This window comes from Corvus cornix, chromosome 5 (genome assembly GCF_000738735.6).
Source record: "Corvus cornix cornix isolate S_Up_H32 chromosome 5, ASM73873v5, whole genome shotgun sequence".
In the NCBI taxonomy this organism is placed as follows: Eukaryota; Metazoa; Chordata; class Aves; order Passeriformes; family Corvidae; genus Corvus; species Corvus cornix.
This window is the reverse complement of record NC_046335.1, coordinates 38,582,076-38,600,968: the sequence shown is the minus strand read 5'-3', so window position 1 is coordinate 38,600,968 and position 18,893 is coordinate 38,582,076. Positions and strand designations below refer to the sequence as shown.

The 18,893-nt window shown below is 40.9% G+C and overlaps 1 protein-coding gene across 3 annotated transcripts in view; it reads right to left on the bottom strand.

Moving 5' to 3' along the window:
* The window catches only part of LOC104698284 (transmembrane protein 263-like), a 208,698-nt gene extending 189,805 nt beyond the window's left edge, over positions 1 to 18,893 (bottom strand). Inside the window, exons 1-3 of one of the 3 annotated variants that reach the window (XM_039552034.1) lie at positions 18,715 to 18,893; positions 4,062 to 4,152; positions 3,414 to 3,504 (exon numbers count right to left, since the gene is read on the bottom strand). In XM_039552034.1, coding sequence (XP_039407968.1) covers positions 3,414 to 3,504; positions 4,062 to 4,109 — 139 coding nt within the window. In that variant the 5' untranslated portion in view covers positions 4,110 to 4,152; positions 18,715 to 18,893. Of the gene's footprint in view, positions 1 to 3,413; positions 3,505 to 4,061; positions 4,153 to 18,714 lie in introns of those variants that run through there. The other 2 variants (XM_039552035.1, XM_019280459.3) reach the window with 2 other exon arrangements.

Genomic DNA, 18,893 nt, shown 5'->3' with positions numbered 1-18,893 from the left:
ATCAGCAACAGAACTCTGGAGAATAAAGAAGCAACAGGTACAGCAAGGTGTTGCTGTACTTGAGTAACTAAATCTAGTTCTCTCACTGCAATCACATTTCCATTTAACATTCAAGATGACACAGAATCTACATTAAAGTAGCTCAGACATGTGGCAACACAGACCAGCCATGTTAAATTTCTTGCAAAGAAGGAAGGAGTTCATACAATTTAGAGCAGTGCACTCCTCTGCAGAGCTCACAGCTCTTCGCTGGTTGGTGATGGGAAACCTGCCCTACACAGCCCGCTCTGTGAAGTGCTAAGTGCACCAGCACTCCAGATGCTAATTGCTATTGTTCCCCCGTGCCTGCCTTTCAAATGACTGGAGGAAAAAAAAACCCGTATGTTAAAAGGATCGTAGAGATACTAAAGACGAAAGGGGAATTAAAAAAAAAAGTGAATTTGGCAGATGGATCACGATGTCAAAAGGTAAAGTATCGTTAGGGCATAAACAGCCTTCCTGAGGCAGAGCGTGGAAGGCTTCCCCTGTAATACCGCAAAGCAGCTCACGGGAGCGGCGCTAACAGGTTTGAGCACTTTCTCCGGCGGGCTGGGACGCGCGCGAGCGCCGCCGGGAATGCGGGCTCGGGCCGGCCGCGGCATGGCCGGGCCTGCAGCGCCCCCGCGCGGCTCCCCGGCCCCGCTGCCGCTCCCCGCGGCGGGCTCCGCGCAGCAGCGCTGCCCTAAGCGCGCATCCTCCGCACACAGCAAAACGCCCTTTGTGGTATCTAATACCACGCACGGTATCCGGCAGGAGCTGTACTTCTAACTCATTTGCTCTGTTGACCTACTTAAATATAAAAAAAAGTTAAATTTAACGGCAGATAAAATAAAGAGACACACAGATACCAGCCTCTGTCTTGGCTATCTCTCATTTGGTATTTCTCTTGCCTCAAATGCCGCCAGGCTGCCACACTGCGCCTGGGACCAACGTTTGTTATTCCGTACCAGTTGTTACCCACACATACACCTACTCCATTTAGTTATGCACATGATGGACATGTAAAATCATCCCGTTATTTGTAGAAGGCCATGGTGCAGCACACTGTTTAGAAATATGACAAGCCATGAACTGTTATTTTACTGCAATATTTACAATAGAACAGTGCTTCCAATTCCCCTCCTTTTAGAAGGGCAGTAGATATGCTGTGCAAGATAAGAAATGAAGTTATTATGATGCAGTCTGGTGAAATAATGAATTGTGCTAAACAGAGAGACTCTGGAGAGCCTTCCATCCCTTATGCACTCATTACCAGAAGGCAAGCAGACATGGTCTCCAACTCAGAGATCCCAGGAAACAGGAGTGCAGCAGTCACAACAATATTGTTATGTATTGCAAAGCATTTGATTTAACTAGGGAAGTGCTATCAGAAGAAACCAGAAATCTCAAGAGCAGCAAAGATAAGATAGTACTCTGAACGGTATTTGACAAAGAACTTCAGAGTTCTTTTTCTTTCATGAGATATTTGCAATCATTCCTGCAACTACATGTTCTTTATAGTAATTCTGGTTGGTCTATGTTGGTAGACATGAGCTTCTAAGCAACAGTTCTATTACTCAACTCCACCAATACCCAAAGTCAGCTATAAATTCAGCATAAGCTGGATTGCTCTCATTTGGGACAAATTTTTCCACTTCTTCTCCCAAGCAGACTCTAGTTTCAGTTGTGCTCTCAGCATCCCTCCTATTTTGCTACTCCTGACATCATTGTAAATTCAAAAGGTACATACTGAGCTCAGACTTTATCTACTGTATCACTGCTTAACCAAATCAGCTCAACTGCTAGAGTTCTTTTTCCTCACACCAGCAAAGTGGGTATATCCAGACCACATACTTCCCCCGGACCATCCAGTAAGTCACAGAAGTAGAATATTAACACTGGTATTTCACTGTCATTCAAACCAGCAGGGATGCAGGCAAAAGCACTTACATTCAATTAAAAAAGTTAGTTTGCAAAAATACTGAGCCACATAGAAAAAAACCCTTCTGATTACACAAGTCAAGGCCATGGTCCAAAATCTAAGCCTACTCCTGATAAACTGATGAGACAAGATAGGTTTTACATTCCAGGATATAGTCTCCAGATTCACGTAATCATCATCTTAGGCTAGTGACCAGAATTCTTATTTCAACAACGAACTGTCATTACATGCTGACTTGGCATTACTTACAAAGAAAGGAAGGGGAGGGAATATTAATATTATATCCTCCATGAATATATAGAATAATCACAACATCCTCCACATTTATTTCCTTCTGGTTTCATAAGAGTTGCAAAAGAAACCTACCTTTCACTTACCTCCATATACTGTAATTGTCAACACAAAGTATATGAAATGGCAGAAGAAATTACAACTTAATACGAAAACTTTAACAGAATGCTCAACAAGAAACGAGGGGAGTAGCAACTTCCTAAAACCATCCACTTGGTTCATATTCCCTTTAAGAATGGCTGTCAGTATAAACGCTGTATCAGCATCTTGTTCTCTTAAAGGAAAAATATAAAGCACATTTAATGTTTCCCAGAGACATGTCATGGTATTTTAACAGTAAGTTGCTAAGAATCTCAGCACTCTCTGGCTTGTTTAAGCCATCCACAGTGATTATGAGTGATTGTGTCTTAAAAGCCACTGAACTGAAGACAAAGCTCAGGATGGATCATCACTTGCAGCAATGTTAGCAGCTTCTATTCAAAAGAAAGCAACACCTATTTTGTTGCGTATGTACAATGTCTGCGACTTTTGCACAGCGGGAAAAGATCTGTTCCTTGTATAAATCCAGGGCATGTCATTGCAAACAAGGTTTTTAATTAAAATTGGCATTTTTGAGCCTCCTGCTGACAGAGAGCATCTCATTGCCTTCTCCTCAGATGGCTAAACTGGCTTCCAAGAGAGACAGAGAAAAGAAACAAAATCACTAGAATACCTAACTTTGACAAGTCTCTGCTGGGGACAATTTCCATAGCAGGATGCTGCAGAGAGAGGTAAAGAGACAAGAAATGACTACTTAGGAAGTCTCCCCTAACGAAGACTCAGAACATCACAAACAAGACAGTAGAGGAAGTATTTTCTTCCTAAGCCTGCAGACAGGATGATCAAGCAAGACAATTTTAATCAGAAGCCATATTGTTAAAGAGCATGCAGAACTGTGTCTGCACCTCAGTGGGTAAAGCCTTCTTTTGAATGCAAAAGAAGGCTTAGGGGCTCACTAGCCTCTGGCTGGGAGGTTGGCTAAACTGTCAGCTCTGACAAAGCTTTATCCCTCTCAGAAAACAGGCAGATATAGGTTCAAATCAGACAGATAAATCAGACTTCTTGGCCAGAACATTTTCCTCAATTTATTGCAAAGAGTTTATATTGACTGCAAGCACTGTACCTTCGGGAGGCTCTTCCCGCAGATGAGGAGGCAATTCTTCACTTGTAGTCTCAGTTTCATCATCCACCATCTGTGTTTCTAAGCTAGGGCCCTGCAGAACAGAACAGCAAGAGGGGATAAATTGGAGAAAGCTCAGACAGGAACCACAAAAATGGGTAGAGGACTAGAGAATATGCCAGACAGTAAGGACACAAGGAGCTCACTTTAGCTGATGAGAAAGAAAGCTGCTAGGAGATTTGTCTGTAGTTAAAATACAGAAAGGGGAAAGTAAAAAAAAAAAAAAAAAAAAAAAGAGGACTTTTCAAGATGGCATACAAAGTTACAAGGGTCTTAATTGACTGAAAACCAGAAAATGAACAGTAAAGCACAATTTCTAAATTATTATTTCCAAAACACATAATGCAATAATAAATTAAAATGTCTATTTATCAATGGTACCAACAGATTCACCATCAACTGGAATTTTCAGGGAAAAACACTTATCTTTGTCTTATCAAGACTGATTCTGAAATGCCACTTTTTTTCAAAAGAAAACAAAGCAAACTGGTTTACAATCTTATAACCTATGCAGGTCCATTGACCAGAGAGTTTTCCCCTACAAGCCAAATACATCCATTTGTGTGTCCAAGTGTAATATGCCGAACTAACCATTCCTGAAAAACTACTGGACTGCCCTCCCAGGTTTTGCATTTCCATGTTCCAGCCTTCATGATCCTGTAAAGAGCCTGCAATGTTACTGCTGGAAGGACACAAACAGAGTTAAAAGATTTGCAGCTGAACTCACTTTACACACACAATATTTTCATGACATGTGGAGCTATAAAAATGTAGTTGCTTTTTCAGTTTCAAACTATCACAGGAAAAAACCCCACCATCTGCTTCCCCCCAACTTACCTTTTTTTTTAAGTAACAGCAGAGTAAACACTAGGCATAGCTAGAGGACTCCTTAAAAAAAACCCTGATTTTCTTTACAATGTTAGTACAGTGAAGAGTGAAACAACGAAAGAGTGAAATGACTTAGCAGTCATTAGGAAATGAAGCTTTTTTTGCACTTTGAAAACATGACTGGGTTTGTAGTCTGAACTATCTGAAAATGTGTATTAACATACGCAGCTGGAATGTTACAGAAATACAGCTGGTACATCAACAGCTTGCAAAATGTTATTATTTGAACTCAGGAAGAAAAGGGGTTCATAGCCCTAAAGCTGCAGCATTCATTTTCATTCTTTCCAAATGTGACTGCGAGGTTACCCCCAACAGCATTGGCTACTTCCTCCCTTTCCTCAGTTTGCACATTATGAAGAGTAACACACTTCCATCCTTTGTACAAGTAGCTCACATTTCCATTCATTCCCCTTTTTATCAACAAAATGGACATGAAAACAAAAAGTACCACAAAGCTTTTCAGATGTTTTATAGCAGGAATAAAGAGACCACCCAGGTGAAGTGTACAGGTCTACTGTGACAGTGCCAGGACCATGATGCGGATTTCTGCCATCCATGACTATGCAAGTTTTACCTAAGATATTTACTTCTTTCTCCTCACTTAAAAACACCTGGTATCAACACTGCCCAGCTTTGGTCAGTGAACAGTTCAAACATTGTCATGCCCTGTAGTAACTATCACAGAAAGGGAAAAAAGTATTTACCACAAGGTACAGATGGGGAAGTAGTAAGTTGCCTTAGTCCAATTAAAAAAAACCAAAACATTAAACCCAGGAGTCAGTAATCAACATCAAGACTTAACCATCTCCTCAGTTCAACTAAATAATGTGATCCAGATTTTAAAAACATGTAAACAATTCTGTATAAGACCAACAAATTGAATATAAAGTATATACTTGAATAAGTTTCTACATCAACCACAGGCAATATAAGAATTTACACTTCTTTCCTACCCATCAGTGCCACAGAGAGAAAACACAAAGGGAAGATGAGGCTACAGCAGTATACCAGATTAGAACATTTATTTTTCATATAAAACATTTAGACATGTAGGACATGAGGCACAAATATTTGCCTTGGAAACATTCTGAATCACAGCTACGGAACTCCTAAACTAGAAGGGGTCCTGAATGTGAATCCTGTGCCTGTACTTTCTGGTTTACAACACCAACATTATTTTAATTTTTTTAAATAAGTAAAAGCCATCTGCACATGCCAACTATATGCTGCCCAAGGAGACAATCCAACTTCCAGAGACTATGGAAAGGCCAGCAAGAAAAGCATTATCTTTCCTTCTTCAAAATAGTCAGTATTCTCAATTTCCTACAAGACAAACCTGCTTAGTAGCTCCTCCCAACAACAGCCCATGATAAGCGATGCTCCTTTGGGTTACAGTTGTTGTCATCTACATAAACACAGAGAGGATGCAAAATGCTATCAAAAGTGAGTGGTGGCACCATGGTTTTTTCCTTCCTCATGCATGAACTACTCACTGCTTGGTGTTCACTAGCAATACAACACTCCGGTATGGTGGTTATCACTGACAACACTTACTCCAAAACAAAGATTTATCTTAGATGAAGGTCAGCCTTGTACCTAAGCTAATATTAACAAATCCAGCTGTGAGAAAAACAGGGCCCATTACAGAACACCACGAAGTTCACGGCTGAGACACTGTTTGCCATCACCTATTTCCCTCCAATTCAAAACTTTTAACACTTGCTACTGGAATACTACAGAAGAAGAATACTCAATCCAAGACTACTACTCCTACAGAACCTTCTGAATATCTAACAGAAATGACCAGAATTTCTGAGGAATTTTTTTTTCCACTACTCAGAAACACTTAATCATAACACAGCATATTTTAACTGTATTTGGTATACATTTCTTGTGTGGTTTTGAGAATTCTTCCCCAAAAAATCCTATTTACAATTTTTTTCTCAATTTGATGTTAAAAAGGAAAAGTCTAAACTGAAGCATGGACATGTCAAGTAATGACCAATTTTAAGTTTTTCAAGAATTTTTTTGCAAGAAACCTTGAAATCTTGAGATTTCCTAGTTCCTAAAATGAAGTTAGAAATGTTTTCTACAGAATAACTCCAGTTCTTATCTCACTGACATCTTACCACTATATATATTCACCTATGATACAGGGAGCTTCTAAAAGTAGTCTGGTAAACATCAGAGTTTATCAGACTTCAGCATGTCTGTCTACACTGAGGCCAGTGAGTAAGTGTGCATAGTTTGGTACTGTAGCGGGTTGAGTTCGAAACCGGGCGGAAACACCAATTAAATGTAGTGGTTTTGATTCAAAATATTCATTATTTACTTATTTTCCTTCTGTGAGATAAGAATTAGGAGAAAAGCAAAGCAGGCACAAACCTTAAACAGTTGCAGTACAATGAAAGAGCTTTATTACTAACAGAATTAAAAGTAAAGAGAAAACAACAAAACAAAATTAAAGTAAACTCCTCCCCCCCCCTCCTTCCAGCACTTCTCTCCTTTTACCCAGCTCACATAAGGGATAACAGAACATGGGATGTTAGTCAGTGTTGCAGTTCTTGAAAAGTCTCTCTCTTATGCTTAAGGAAAAAAGGGTTTTCCTTCAGCTGCACGTGGTTCCCAAACTGCCACCAATAGCAGACCCGCCCGGAAACAAACAGTCTGCTGTGTGTAGAACATCTCTCCCATGAAGAATTTCATAGTTCTTTCACACTACAAAACATGGGCCATCACATGGGGTTATTCATCTTTTTAAGGATAAGTTATTTTGGCCTGCACACAGAGGCTTTTCTTCGCCACAAGTCTCTAACAGCCTCTCACTACTTCTATATAGCCTGGCATAGGCACTCTTCATAAACTTCACAGGCACACGAGGATACTCCATCCCCCCATGTTCTTCAAATGGATTAAAGAGACAAACAGTTTTGTGGTATTACAGTTTCTTACCACGGCATGCAAGAAGGTTTCTTTTAAGCTGCGCGCCAGAATCGCGGCACCGCCCTCTTTTCTCCCGCCGCCATGCTCAGCTCCGTCCCACGGGACTCACTTCTCTTTCTCTCTGACTCTGAAGCCGCCACGTTGAAGGGTGTTCTTGTTCAGGCTTTACGGTGGGGAAAGCCTCGCTCCCTTTGTGCTGCTGGCTGTGTGGTGTCCTCTTCAGTTCAGCACGAAGTGTGCTGGCTGCAGACAGGAGGCTCTGCCGGCTCCCGTTGACTCTGCCGGCTCCGCATGGAGAGGAGAAGGACCCGCCTGTCCCCAGAAGCCGCGCTGGATGGGTTTAGCTGTGAGCAGTCCATGGCTGGTTTTAGCTGCCTGCGGCTCTGGGACAGTCCCCCCCAGCGACCCAGGGTCCGTGCCGCAGTGGTGGGAAAGGGGGAAGGGGCAGTGGCCCCGGCCCTGCCCGGCGGGGCCGGGAGGCTCGGAGCCCCCCCACCTTCCAGCAAGCGAGCTCCGACCAAAGGGGAAATCCCACCTTTCTGTGCGGTTTAAATATGTAAATTGTGAGAAGCGTAATTGGTCTTAAAGACTGTCCATCAACTCAGGGTCAACCCAACACAGGTACTGAGATTCACTAATTAAAATGTAAAACAGTTAACAGTAGATGAAATTCTAGGTTCTCATATGCATATCTAGAAGTAATACTAAAGGCTCAAACACTGACAGGTGTTATTAACACGATTACAAATTCTCTTTACAATAGCTTTTTTGTGTGTGTTAGCATGTCCATTGCTTTTTTAGTTACGTCTGCCAAGTTCAATTCACTGGGCCTGCTGCAAGCTTGGTAATCAATATTTAACATACCTACAGTTTTTGCAGCACAGTCATCTACTACAAGCAAAAAATCCAGGAAATCATCTTCTAAGAAGGCTTATAATTATGTTGAGTCCAACAACTTTGTCTCAAGCTTTCTTTTTACACTATCATTTCAAGAATGAGGCATCAGTTACATTTTCTTTTTTCATTCTTAAGGACCTTTGACAGACAAGTAGGGGAATGGGATGCACAGAACTGTAAGCTATTGGCTTGCAGGTTCTATAAAAATCCTCTGGAGCTGCAGCTGTGGCAGAAGGAATGTACCCAGATTGCTTCTGCTTTGACAGTCCCTTAGGAACATCTAGGATGCAGGAAGATGTATCAACAGTTCAGAAACATTAGTAGATATTAGCTGTACAACATTCTTTCAATTATTTAGGTTTTGTATAGCCTCTTAAATTGGGAATGAGGTTCTGTTCCTCGCTAGAAACACTGGAGAAGCACAAGCTTGAACAGGTATTATTACAGAAAGTAAGGTTATGGTGCAGAGCCGAGGAACATATAACTAAGAAAAACGTCTTGGCTCTCCAAAGACAGTCCCTGCCCTCAGCAAGCAAGCACTTCATACAATTCCTTTCAGCACTTGATGAGTTTCTGACTATGAGCACTATTAAAACTTAGTGGCAACTTTTCTATGTTATATCTTAACACAATCTCCAAGCTGAACAAGAACAAGTAAACTCAAGCAGAGGCAACACCCACCCTTCCAAAACGAAGTTAAAGACGTGAGATTTAAAGGCACCTCACTCTGTCCCTCCCAACAGTTTCAATGAACTCTTAAGGAAGCTGAAAAGCTTTGCAGGAACTCAGCAAATGATAAAGACCAAGAGAAAAACCCTACATGAATTCTCTGAGAAACTGCCTGAGAAACATACAATCCCCTGTTCTGATCACACTGCATGACTACTGACCTTACAATGCAGTTTAACCCAAATACTATGGACTGCTGTGACCTGGCAAATTCGTGGCTTTATAATGTGTTTCATAGAAGGCTATGTATTTATGGCTAGAGAGGACTGCCAGTACTGAACTAAACAAGTGTGACAAATGGCATACAAGCATTTCAGAGTATACCTCATGCTCTTCCACAAGATACAATACTTTGCAAATAATTCTGACCAGAACTTCAGTGATATGCTCAGATTTTCAGTATATTTAAAGACTGTATATTTTACAAGTGCTGTGGTAAATCCATGCATGACAGAAAGCAAGTTCCTATCAGTCAGAGTCAGCATTTTCCACAAGGTACAGTGTTATGTTTATGACACCGAAACCAAGAGCTCTGTTTATCACCACATTTGTAGTAACAAATGATATCAGCATGGTTCATCACAAAAAGAGCCATACTATCTTGGTCTCAGCAGATTAATAAGTACTCAAAATACCCACAGAGTAAAGGAGTCAATCCCAACACCAAGTGATCAGTGTCAGTTCATTTTGCTTGCAAGTCAATGTCAACATGAGACTGTCACTGCAAATGCCCCAGTGTGGCTCATCTTTCTAAACAGTCGCTACAGGCCATCTCAAAGCAACCAAAAAGTCCTACCTGCACCACCACTACTTTTAGGCCTTTCAGACTCTACATTAGTACTTAACATTACATTAACTATGGTATATAATCTTAGACTGAAGTCTGTCGATTGACTGTTCACCGAGTCACAAATTCATTTTGCTAATGAGTAGCAAAATACAAGACTCCAAAACAAAGTCCAAGAAGGGCAATAATGAGGGAGGGCAATAAAAAATTTAAAAAAAAAAAAAAATACATCCTGTGAAACATTAATAATCAAATTGAATGAGTTTGGGACAAATAACTTCAAATTTTCTTCTGAGAACCACGTATCTTACAATTCTGTTCCTTCTTGCCATTCCTACTCAACTCAGAAAAGACAAAAAAATTTTTTAAATGCCCTACCATAAGCAAAAGCAGAAGGAAATACACCATGTAATTACTCTTCTCCATTATACTCAAACTTATTAGTAATCTTTTTCCCCTTTCAGAACAGAAGCTGGAGGAATCTAAAGCTCACAGTCATGGCGGATTCAGCAGCAGTTTACTGTCTCAGTTCTGAGTCTATACTTTAGAAATAATTCTAAAATCTGCAGCTTTAGCTACTACTTTCCCTGTGCATTTTCAAGTGAAAATGGTATCTGTTTCCTGATCTAAACCTTCATGTTTCCATTCTTGCTTCTAAACACTTTACTCCAGTTTCTCCTTTCTGACATTATTCATTTACATTCTGGACTTGAGCCTAGAATCTCACTTCTTCCACTGCAAGAAACTGCCTCATTCCTCCTAAAGCCTCTCCTTAAGAGCCCAGAAGGTCAAACTTGCTTCTTTCTATGCAAATCCTCAACTGCCAGCATAAATCACATGTCCTCTGTCCTGTCTAACAGTGACTTTCAGACCTGGTATTCGATGTCGGCAGAATTCCAATAAAGCAATTAAGCAGAGGAAAATAAGTGGCAGTCCGGGCTTCACACCTCCACATCTGTGATTTCACTTGTAGGCTTCCCAGCACAGGTCCAACATCTTTTTTATACAGTATCAAACATATGTCAACCAATAATCATAAAGATTAGATGCACCCCTGAAGAATGACAAGACTCAGTGGGTCTGTGTGAAGAAAGAAGCAAAGTAATCCCCAAAGGCAAGACAAGTTTGTTAAGTGCTACCAAAGTGAAAGCCTTGGCTATTTTTGTATCAGATTTAAAGAATACTTATTTCACATTCACAAGAATAAACCCCACAGTTTCCAGCACGTTTGCATACTTTGCCCCTTCCTAGCACCACAAAACAAAACCCCAGCTCTTTTCACCCCAACTTCAGTTTCTCTAAATGGGTGAGAGATGATACATATCATGACTGGGCTGAATGTTTGCAGATGCCAAAGGGCTTGTCAGATCCAGTAATGATGAAGGTGACCTTCATCAGGCTTTCCTAAAATGACATCGTTAATGACACTTAATTTGGGATCTCTCCTCTATCTTTGTCACTGTTACAAAGTTTCTCAGAACTTATCTTCGATATTTCATGTTTAAACAAATTAAATGGTTCCATCTTCCGTATCTGAAAATGGCTTGTGGCTCACAATGCCCTTTCTACTTTTTACAAAATTACATAAGGTCTTGATTCCTACAGAAAAAAAAGGGGCTATTGTTCAAAGAAAAATAAAAATTAAACAACCAACCACTGGGTAGGTAGCTCCACATGGTGACACCCTTTTCCAGGCAGCTGAGGACCTACAGGTACTTCAGCTGAAGCCCATAACTACCCAACCACCTCCATATTCTCTGCTGCTCAGACACTGGAAACAAGTATATCACTGTACCTTTGTTAGGCAGTTTGCAGCTGCAGCTTTTACTTCAGCAATGAATTTTCAGCATGTTAAGGAATTAAGACTTTAATTTAAAGTTTTCTAAAAGCAATAGGAACGTTCCACAGAATCTGCCATCATTATTGATTGCACACCGACACCTTCAGGATTTCCAAAGTCAGTTGGATTTTTCCTGCAGAGGGAATAAAATTGATCTGCAACCATAAACATGTGTTTTTGCTTTCCTCTATGTTTAAGAAAGCCTCTTGATGGATGCTTTGCTTTTAATTTTGCAAAACAAAGTTCACTTGTAATGAGAGCTTCCGTGCCAGGTTTCAGCCCAAGGGGAATTTGAGTTGCAGTTATAAATCCCCTGGAACACTGAAGGAAAGCACGGAAATAGAAACGCTGAGGATGACAGTAGTGTAAAATTGTAGCACTTTGTTCACAAAGTACGCTGTAACAAAGAATAGAAAAGTTGCTTAGATTACTTGCTCTTTTCTGAATTTGGACAAACACATTAGGGAGGCTACAATTTTAACAACACTTAATTTTGTCCTGACAACAGGACTAGTGGAGAGAGGCAATGAGAGCAAGATTTAATGTTGCAAATGCCAAGTCAAGATTAAGTTCTATTGTTCTCAGCAGAACAGTCAAATCCTATTTTTACAGCAATAAAACAACTTTGTATTGTCAGCAATCCAAATTAGGGTTTATGTGACATAAATAAATTTTCAAGAGTACTAATGACACCACAGTCTATTCTCCATTCAGAAAGCCAGTAAACTGTTTGGTTTACACTTTTTATGTCCATGTTTTGTATGGGGTAGATAATACCATCTGTACAACAAACAGCCAATACAGTCTGCTCAGTGGTAGATCAGACAGTTCTGGATTTTGAATTAATTATTGTATTGAATTTTGTCTTGATTGACCATTTATTTTCCATCTGAATTTTACCTCCTAAATCAATGTTAGCACAGAAAGAATGTAAGAGTGGCTTTCAAAAACCAAACCAAGCAAACCACATTTCATTTGATCATGTACTGACCTGGCCCAGAGAGAACACTCCTCACTCCAAGCAGGTTAACCAGTGCAATTATCAAAAGGATGCCAGCAGCAGTGTGACGTTACCCTGAAAGGGGCTGAACAGTTTGCTATCAATTCTCCTTTGAACTACTACCTCCACAGGGAAGTGTATGCCTTCTCCACAACATGGTTTATCTTCAAAAACTGACCATGCTGAATAGCATTTGTTCGGGAAACAGAAGGTACATGAAGGCAAAGTGTTAGGGGCAGGCTTATACATAGACAAAACAGTTCTGACAGAAACACCTACAGACTCTTCTGAAACACAGAATGATGCAGGACCAAAGCATGACCTTGCATCACAGCAAACCAATCTGAGAGCAATTAAATATCAATAACGAAATCTCAAAATATCAATTAACTCATAACTGCCTGTCACTGATTTAGATAACTTCAATGGGAAGAAGCCTTCCTAAATCCTGCCAATCATCTGTCTGTCAGAGATTTCTGGCAGGGAGTAAGTAAAAAAAACCCAAAACACTCAGAAAATTGAGCTGGTGAACCAAAGGTAAGCAATAATAAGACTTGATGACCTGAAGTTTCATTGCACTTTCTACATTACACTTAGCAAACAAGTATGTTTGCTAAGTGTAGTTATGTAGAAATGTGTTTTTCCAGCCTGTAAACGTGTTTTTCCAGCCTGGTCCTTGACAAATGGATTTAATGATTAATGCCAGTTTTACTCTGACTAAAGAAATGAAATAATGCACTCGGCAGAAAGAATATTCTCCATTTTCCTAACCAGATGTGGAAGTATCACTCTAGAAAGCTGCAGACAGCGTGAGAAATTTGTCTGAAAAACTGGAAGTCCTTTGCCTAATAATATAGGCATATATGACAGAGGTCATTAAGATTTTCTCAACCATGCTAGAGACTTATAATGTAATAGCCTTTTCACTACCCTCAACAGGGTCACAATAACAACAACAAAAATATAAATATATATGTATGGAAAGATGCATTAAGAAGTTTTCTGTAATTCTGGTTTCACATGACCTGATTCCCATGCATTTATTTCCTTAAAAGTGCACTACTACTATTTTAGCTTTAATAAGCTGAAATTTAAGTAATTTTCAAGGGCTTTTACAGCTAGAACATTGGAATTTTTACAATAAGACTTGAATTCAAAATATATAAGCATATATACAGCTTGAAAAATATGAGCATTCTCCCCCAAAAGAGTCACAAGAGACATCACTGCAAGAGTTTGAAACACAAGTCATCTTGACAAAATATTAATTTCCTGTTCAAAAATAAGACCAAAAAAAAAAAAAAAAAAAAGCCGCAAATCCATTTGAAGTTGAAAAGTTGTTTCAAAACCCTCAAAAGTAATTTTAGATGCTAGAAATTGAGGATAAATATGAGGTATTTTATTCAGGACAGAACTTATTCCTGTGTCCTTATTTCATTAGGAATTTCAAAATGCATTTTCTGCATTTGGGAATTAGCTAGGAGATTGCAGTATGATGTATTTATCACACAACTTTTAAATTATTTTTGTTGATAGCTAGATAGTTACATATTTCCTTCCTTACAAACGAGTTTTGAACTCACATCAGAGCTGTTTAAGACCAGTGTTGCTTGTCATTCTATGCACTTATTGTAGTGTTTTAAAAAAGAAACATTTCAGATAAAATATTTACTGACTCTACAGAACAAAAGCTACATCTTCTGGTACTGTTAAGCCCTCCAATTTCACACCTAGCCTGCACATCAAAATTGACTGCCATAAGCACTGCCAGCAGTAACACCCCTTTTATTTCAGGCTCCATAAAGACCTCATTTTCTCCCAAACTCACTCCAAGAAGTAGTAAGAAAGATCACAACTTGCTGCATACAAGATTCCAACCAGAGTTACTACACTCAGCAACCAAACAGCCATCGGATAGAAAAAACACTCAATCACTGTGAAGACACAAGTAAGAATTCATTTGGGAAGCAATAGTTTTTGGTAACTACTGCCTTTTACTTTTGAAGATCTGTGAGGTGCACAGGTTCTCCCTCCAAAATGTTTTTGGAATGAATGAAAGCTCAAGAATTGCACTGGACCTTGAGCAGCTCTGCAGATGCATTAAGACTGCAAGATTTGCTAACACCAGCACAAGCCACTTCTGTGATGCCCACTAAGTTCCATTAGAACATTTCCTCTGAAGAAACTTAAGAGCTCTACTATTTGCCCTCATCTATGTAAGAATATACCTTGCCCAGAACTTTGAAGGTATGTAACCCCTTCCCATCTCTCTGAAATTCAGCTGAAATGTTGGAAAAGAAAACCACTACAAAGTTTGTAAGGCAGGTCAACAATAAAGAAAAACAGATGTGACCAATCACAGGCAAATATTTAAATCAAAATAATCTACAGAATACGTACTCCATGTTCCCTTTTACTCTATCACTTACATTCATGCTCCTCCTGATTCCTAGACCACATTTAGGACTACATGCTAGGAAAACAAAATATTACTATATACTCCACAGAAAGCAATGCCTCTTGTCTCTTATTTTTATACACTGTTCCTTTCCCAAGTACTTTTCATTTCAACTATCAAGAGCCCTACTAAAAAGGATTGGACACATGTAAAAAAGAGGTTACATATACATCATTTTGACAGGACAATCCATGACATCCTTAAGGAACAGAGTTGTCTGTAAACACAAGCAAGAAAAATATTTACTTGAGCTTTCCATAAATTTTGACACTGCATCTTCAAAATATCTTGCCTTATTTTGATCTCTAAAATTCATCTGTCAACACTCACTATCACAGGCAGTCAGAAAAAGAGAACTATAGGCAGTAAATTCACATTCTTTCTCTTAAATATAGCTTTAAGTTTCTCAAAGTAAAATGTCACATTTATGACACTTGTTGTATCCCTGATTATATAACTTAACTGTGAGCACATGCCAAAGCACCACAAGCTCTCATTCTACTTGGAAGAATCATTTCAATAAAGAGGGGACCAGCTACTTAACTGAAATCACATTGTGAACTTGCTTTCACAAATAAGAACTTCAGTATGACCTGCCACTCTCAATGCCCTTAATTTCTCTGATTTTGGATTTAGGTTAGACCAGTGACAGGAGCAGTGTTAGAAGAGTCACCACAGCAGAACCATACCAGGAACTATCCTAATGCCTCAATTCATTCACCCATTGAAAATACAGCATGAAGAAGTTCTGTTAGCAAGGACACAAGAACCTTCTCCAGTGCTGCCTAAGACCTGAGAAATCCAGCATTCAGCCACAAGAGATTAATACTGGAAAGATAATATATTGTGGGACAGTAATTAGCAGCTGACTGTGATAGACAGGCAGGGATTTGGTTATCTCCTCACTGCCCTAATAAATGGAACCACCCTCCCCACATGACAGACATGTTACCCAGGCTCCTAACGCAGCCTGGAAAGGTGTATTTCTTTGCCATCAGGATGATCTGCCCTTGAAGGAAAGCAAGTTTTATTGACATATTCAAAAGGTATCACTTTTTACTACATACAGAAAAGGTCCACTTCCGGACACAGTCTGAGCTGTTTGCCTCTTACTCCTGTCCTAAAAAGCATGAAAAGGGACTTTAACCAGTTTTGTATTTTACATAGCCTGGAAGGGCCCAGAGATACCAACCTTCAGCATGGACACAGCTCAAAATACATGAGAACACAAAGTACACAGAAATACTATCTTGAATCCAGTGCAGCTTCAACACCAAATTTTAAAGCACTGCTTTACCATACTACTTTACTTCACTCTACCTTTTCAACAGGATACTTATTGCGTGATTGTGTTAAAAATAAACTACACCAAGCTTCAGTTTCCTCAGCAATGATCAGACATTAGTAACAGATCCTGAAAGGATCACTTCTACTGCAGAGCTCTCCTGATGTTACCACTTACTGACCTTTGCCTGCTTCTTCCCTTCCCTAAGTAGGCAGACCATTTCGATACATACTACATTAACCTGTTTTGTTTGGACTGCTCTGCCTTCTCAGCAACATGCTAACCAGCATCAACGAGCTCAGCATGAAAGCCAGTGCTGCTAAAACCACACAAACTCAAATGTATTTCCCAAGATATAATTAGGGGAGAAATAGACACAATGACTTTTGAAAAGCTTAGTTCTGATGTATTCCCTGCAATGATCAAAAACTTAAAACTTATTTGTTTTAAAGTCACACTGAACTACTCACAGGCAGGCCCCTAAAAGGGATTCAGATCCAACTCACATCACACAGACACCTCTTCCTCCTTTTCACTTCTCCTTTCCTTACCCTTTTAAAGGGGTGAAAATACTACACATTTCAATGCATTCCACTTGTTAAATGAAAAGGTAATTATCCCCACCCCCAGCTTAAGACTTTAAATCATGCATCTGCAATGATCTTACCTAGAAGAAACTTGAAGCAACTGCCACAGCAAAAGGTGGCACACATGGAAAGAAATGTGCACTGAAAGAAATTACCCTCTCAGAGAAAAAACATGAACCCTTTTAAACTGAAAAGCTCTACACAGTACTTATACTTGAAAAATGATTGCTTAAAAACAAACAAACAACTTTCCCCCCAAACAGACACATTTTCCTTGCAGTCAGAACATGATTCCACTCACATCATGCTGTATTTTGAATGAACTCATCTTAAATAGTCATGAGCTTTCCCCACTCTTGTGGGGCAAAAAAGGAATTCAGCAGAAGTAGTGGGCTTAGCAAGAATAAGCAGCTGTTTACTCTGCATGCAATAAAACAGAAACTGAAGGAAATCTTTTCAGTCTTGACCTCAAGCGGGATGTACTGTTCAGACAGCACTCTGAGGTTTTTGTTTTACAGTTTAAGTCAACAAATCACCCAAAGCCATAGCGCTGTTTGTCAACAACGTTCTCAATACATACTTTTTATTATCCCACACTGCTGGAATGAACAAACATTCAGAGAGAAAGAAAAAAATACACTTTTTACTATCAGGCTTCGTACAAATGCACAACAAAGTATAACAGTGCACAGAAGTAGAGGATCTTTTTACATATATTTGTTGCATGTACTCTGAAACTGTCCCTTTGCTTTCATCTGCCAGCTGTGCAGACATTCGTGGTTAAGAGCCCCTGGTGCCCAAGACAATTGCTGTTAACCTCGGTGACTGCCACACATGCACTTCCCAGACCCAACACCTGCACAAGCTGATGAACTTCTAACACACACTTACTTGACTCAGAGGCTTGCAGGAAGGCCTGAGCCAAATTTCTCCATCGGGACTGGTACAGACTTATACAGTTTCTGCCTCAAAGAGTTTACAACCTAGCTAATCCATATTTTTTTTACTGCTACACAAATTCAGGAGACAGGGAATGCCTGCTGTGTCTCAAGTTTCAGACTGATTAATGACAGAAAACCCCTACAGAAGTCATAGACGTGAAAATTAAAGAGATATGACAACATTAAGTGAAGAAAAAGCAATACCACAGCACTGCTGACTCCTAACCAACACAACTGAATACACAGCCTTGCATCTGAATGCTATATATTACTACTTCTATAGTCCAGCCGGCCTCGGCATCCACACCAACAGCCGGCTCAGGTTAGTCACTCTCTATCCTAATAGTTTTCCACAGCAAACTACGGCGAAAGGCGACGATCTCACGCAGGCTTAGGGAAGGGCCTGCGAGAGCAGCAGCAGCACAGGTGAGCGCCGGAGCAGCCCCGGCCGCACACCAAGGCACGAACCGCACGGCAGCGGGGAGGGAAACCGCCCACGAGATGCTGTGGGTGAGAGAAGATGCCCGGGGAAAGAGGGCGATTTCTCTGGGGACACACCAGCCTAGAAGGGCAGCGGGCGCAGGCAGCCTCCCCCGGCTCCCACGCTACTCCCCTCCCGTCTCAGTACCACAGGAAACGATGCGGGTTTTAATGGAGAGAAGGGGGGATTCTTTCTCGGGAGACGGACCCAAGAAGCGACACCACATCCCCCGCGAAGTTGGAAGCTTCTGGAAGTTGTGTACTTCGTTACGAGCGCGCACGGCCACCACCACCTCCCGCCACCGGTGACCGCCGGGGCCCGGGCCCGGCCCCCGCCCCCCCCCGCAGCCGCCGGGAGCCGCCGCGGCCCAGCCGAACCCCCCGCCCGGGGGACAGCCGCCAGCATCACCTTCATGCCGCGTCTCCCGGAGCACCGCCCGGAGGGGATGGAGGGAGGGCGGGCGGCCGGCAGCTGCGTGCCCGTCTCCCCCGGCGCTGGGGCTCCGGCTCCTCCTGCCCGATGTAAACACACACCGGCGGGCGGGGGGAGGCTGGGCCGGGGGGCAGCGCCATGGCAACCCGGCCGGA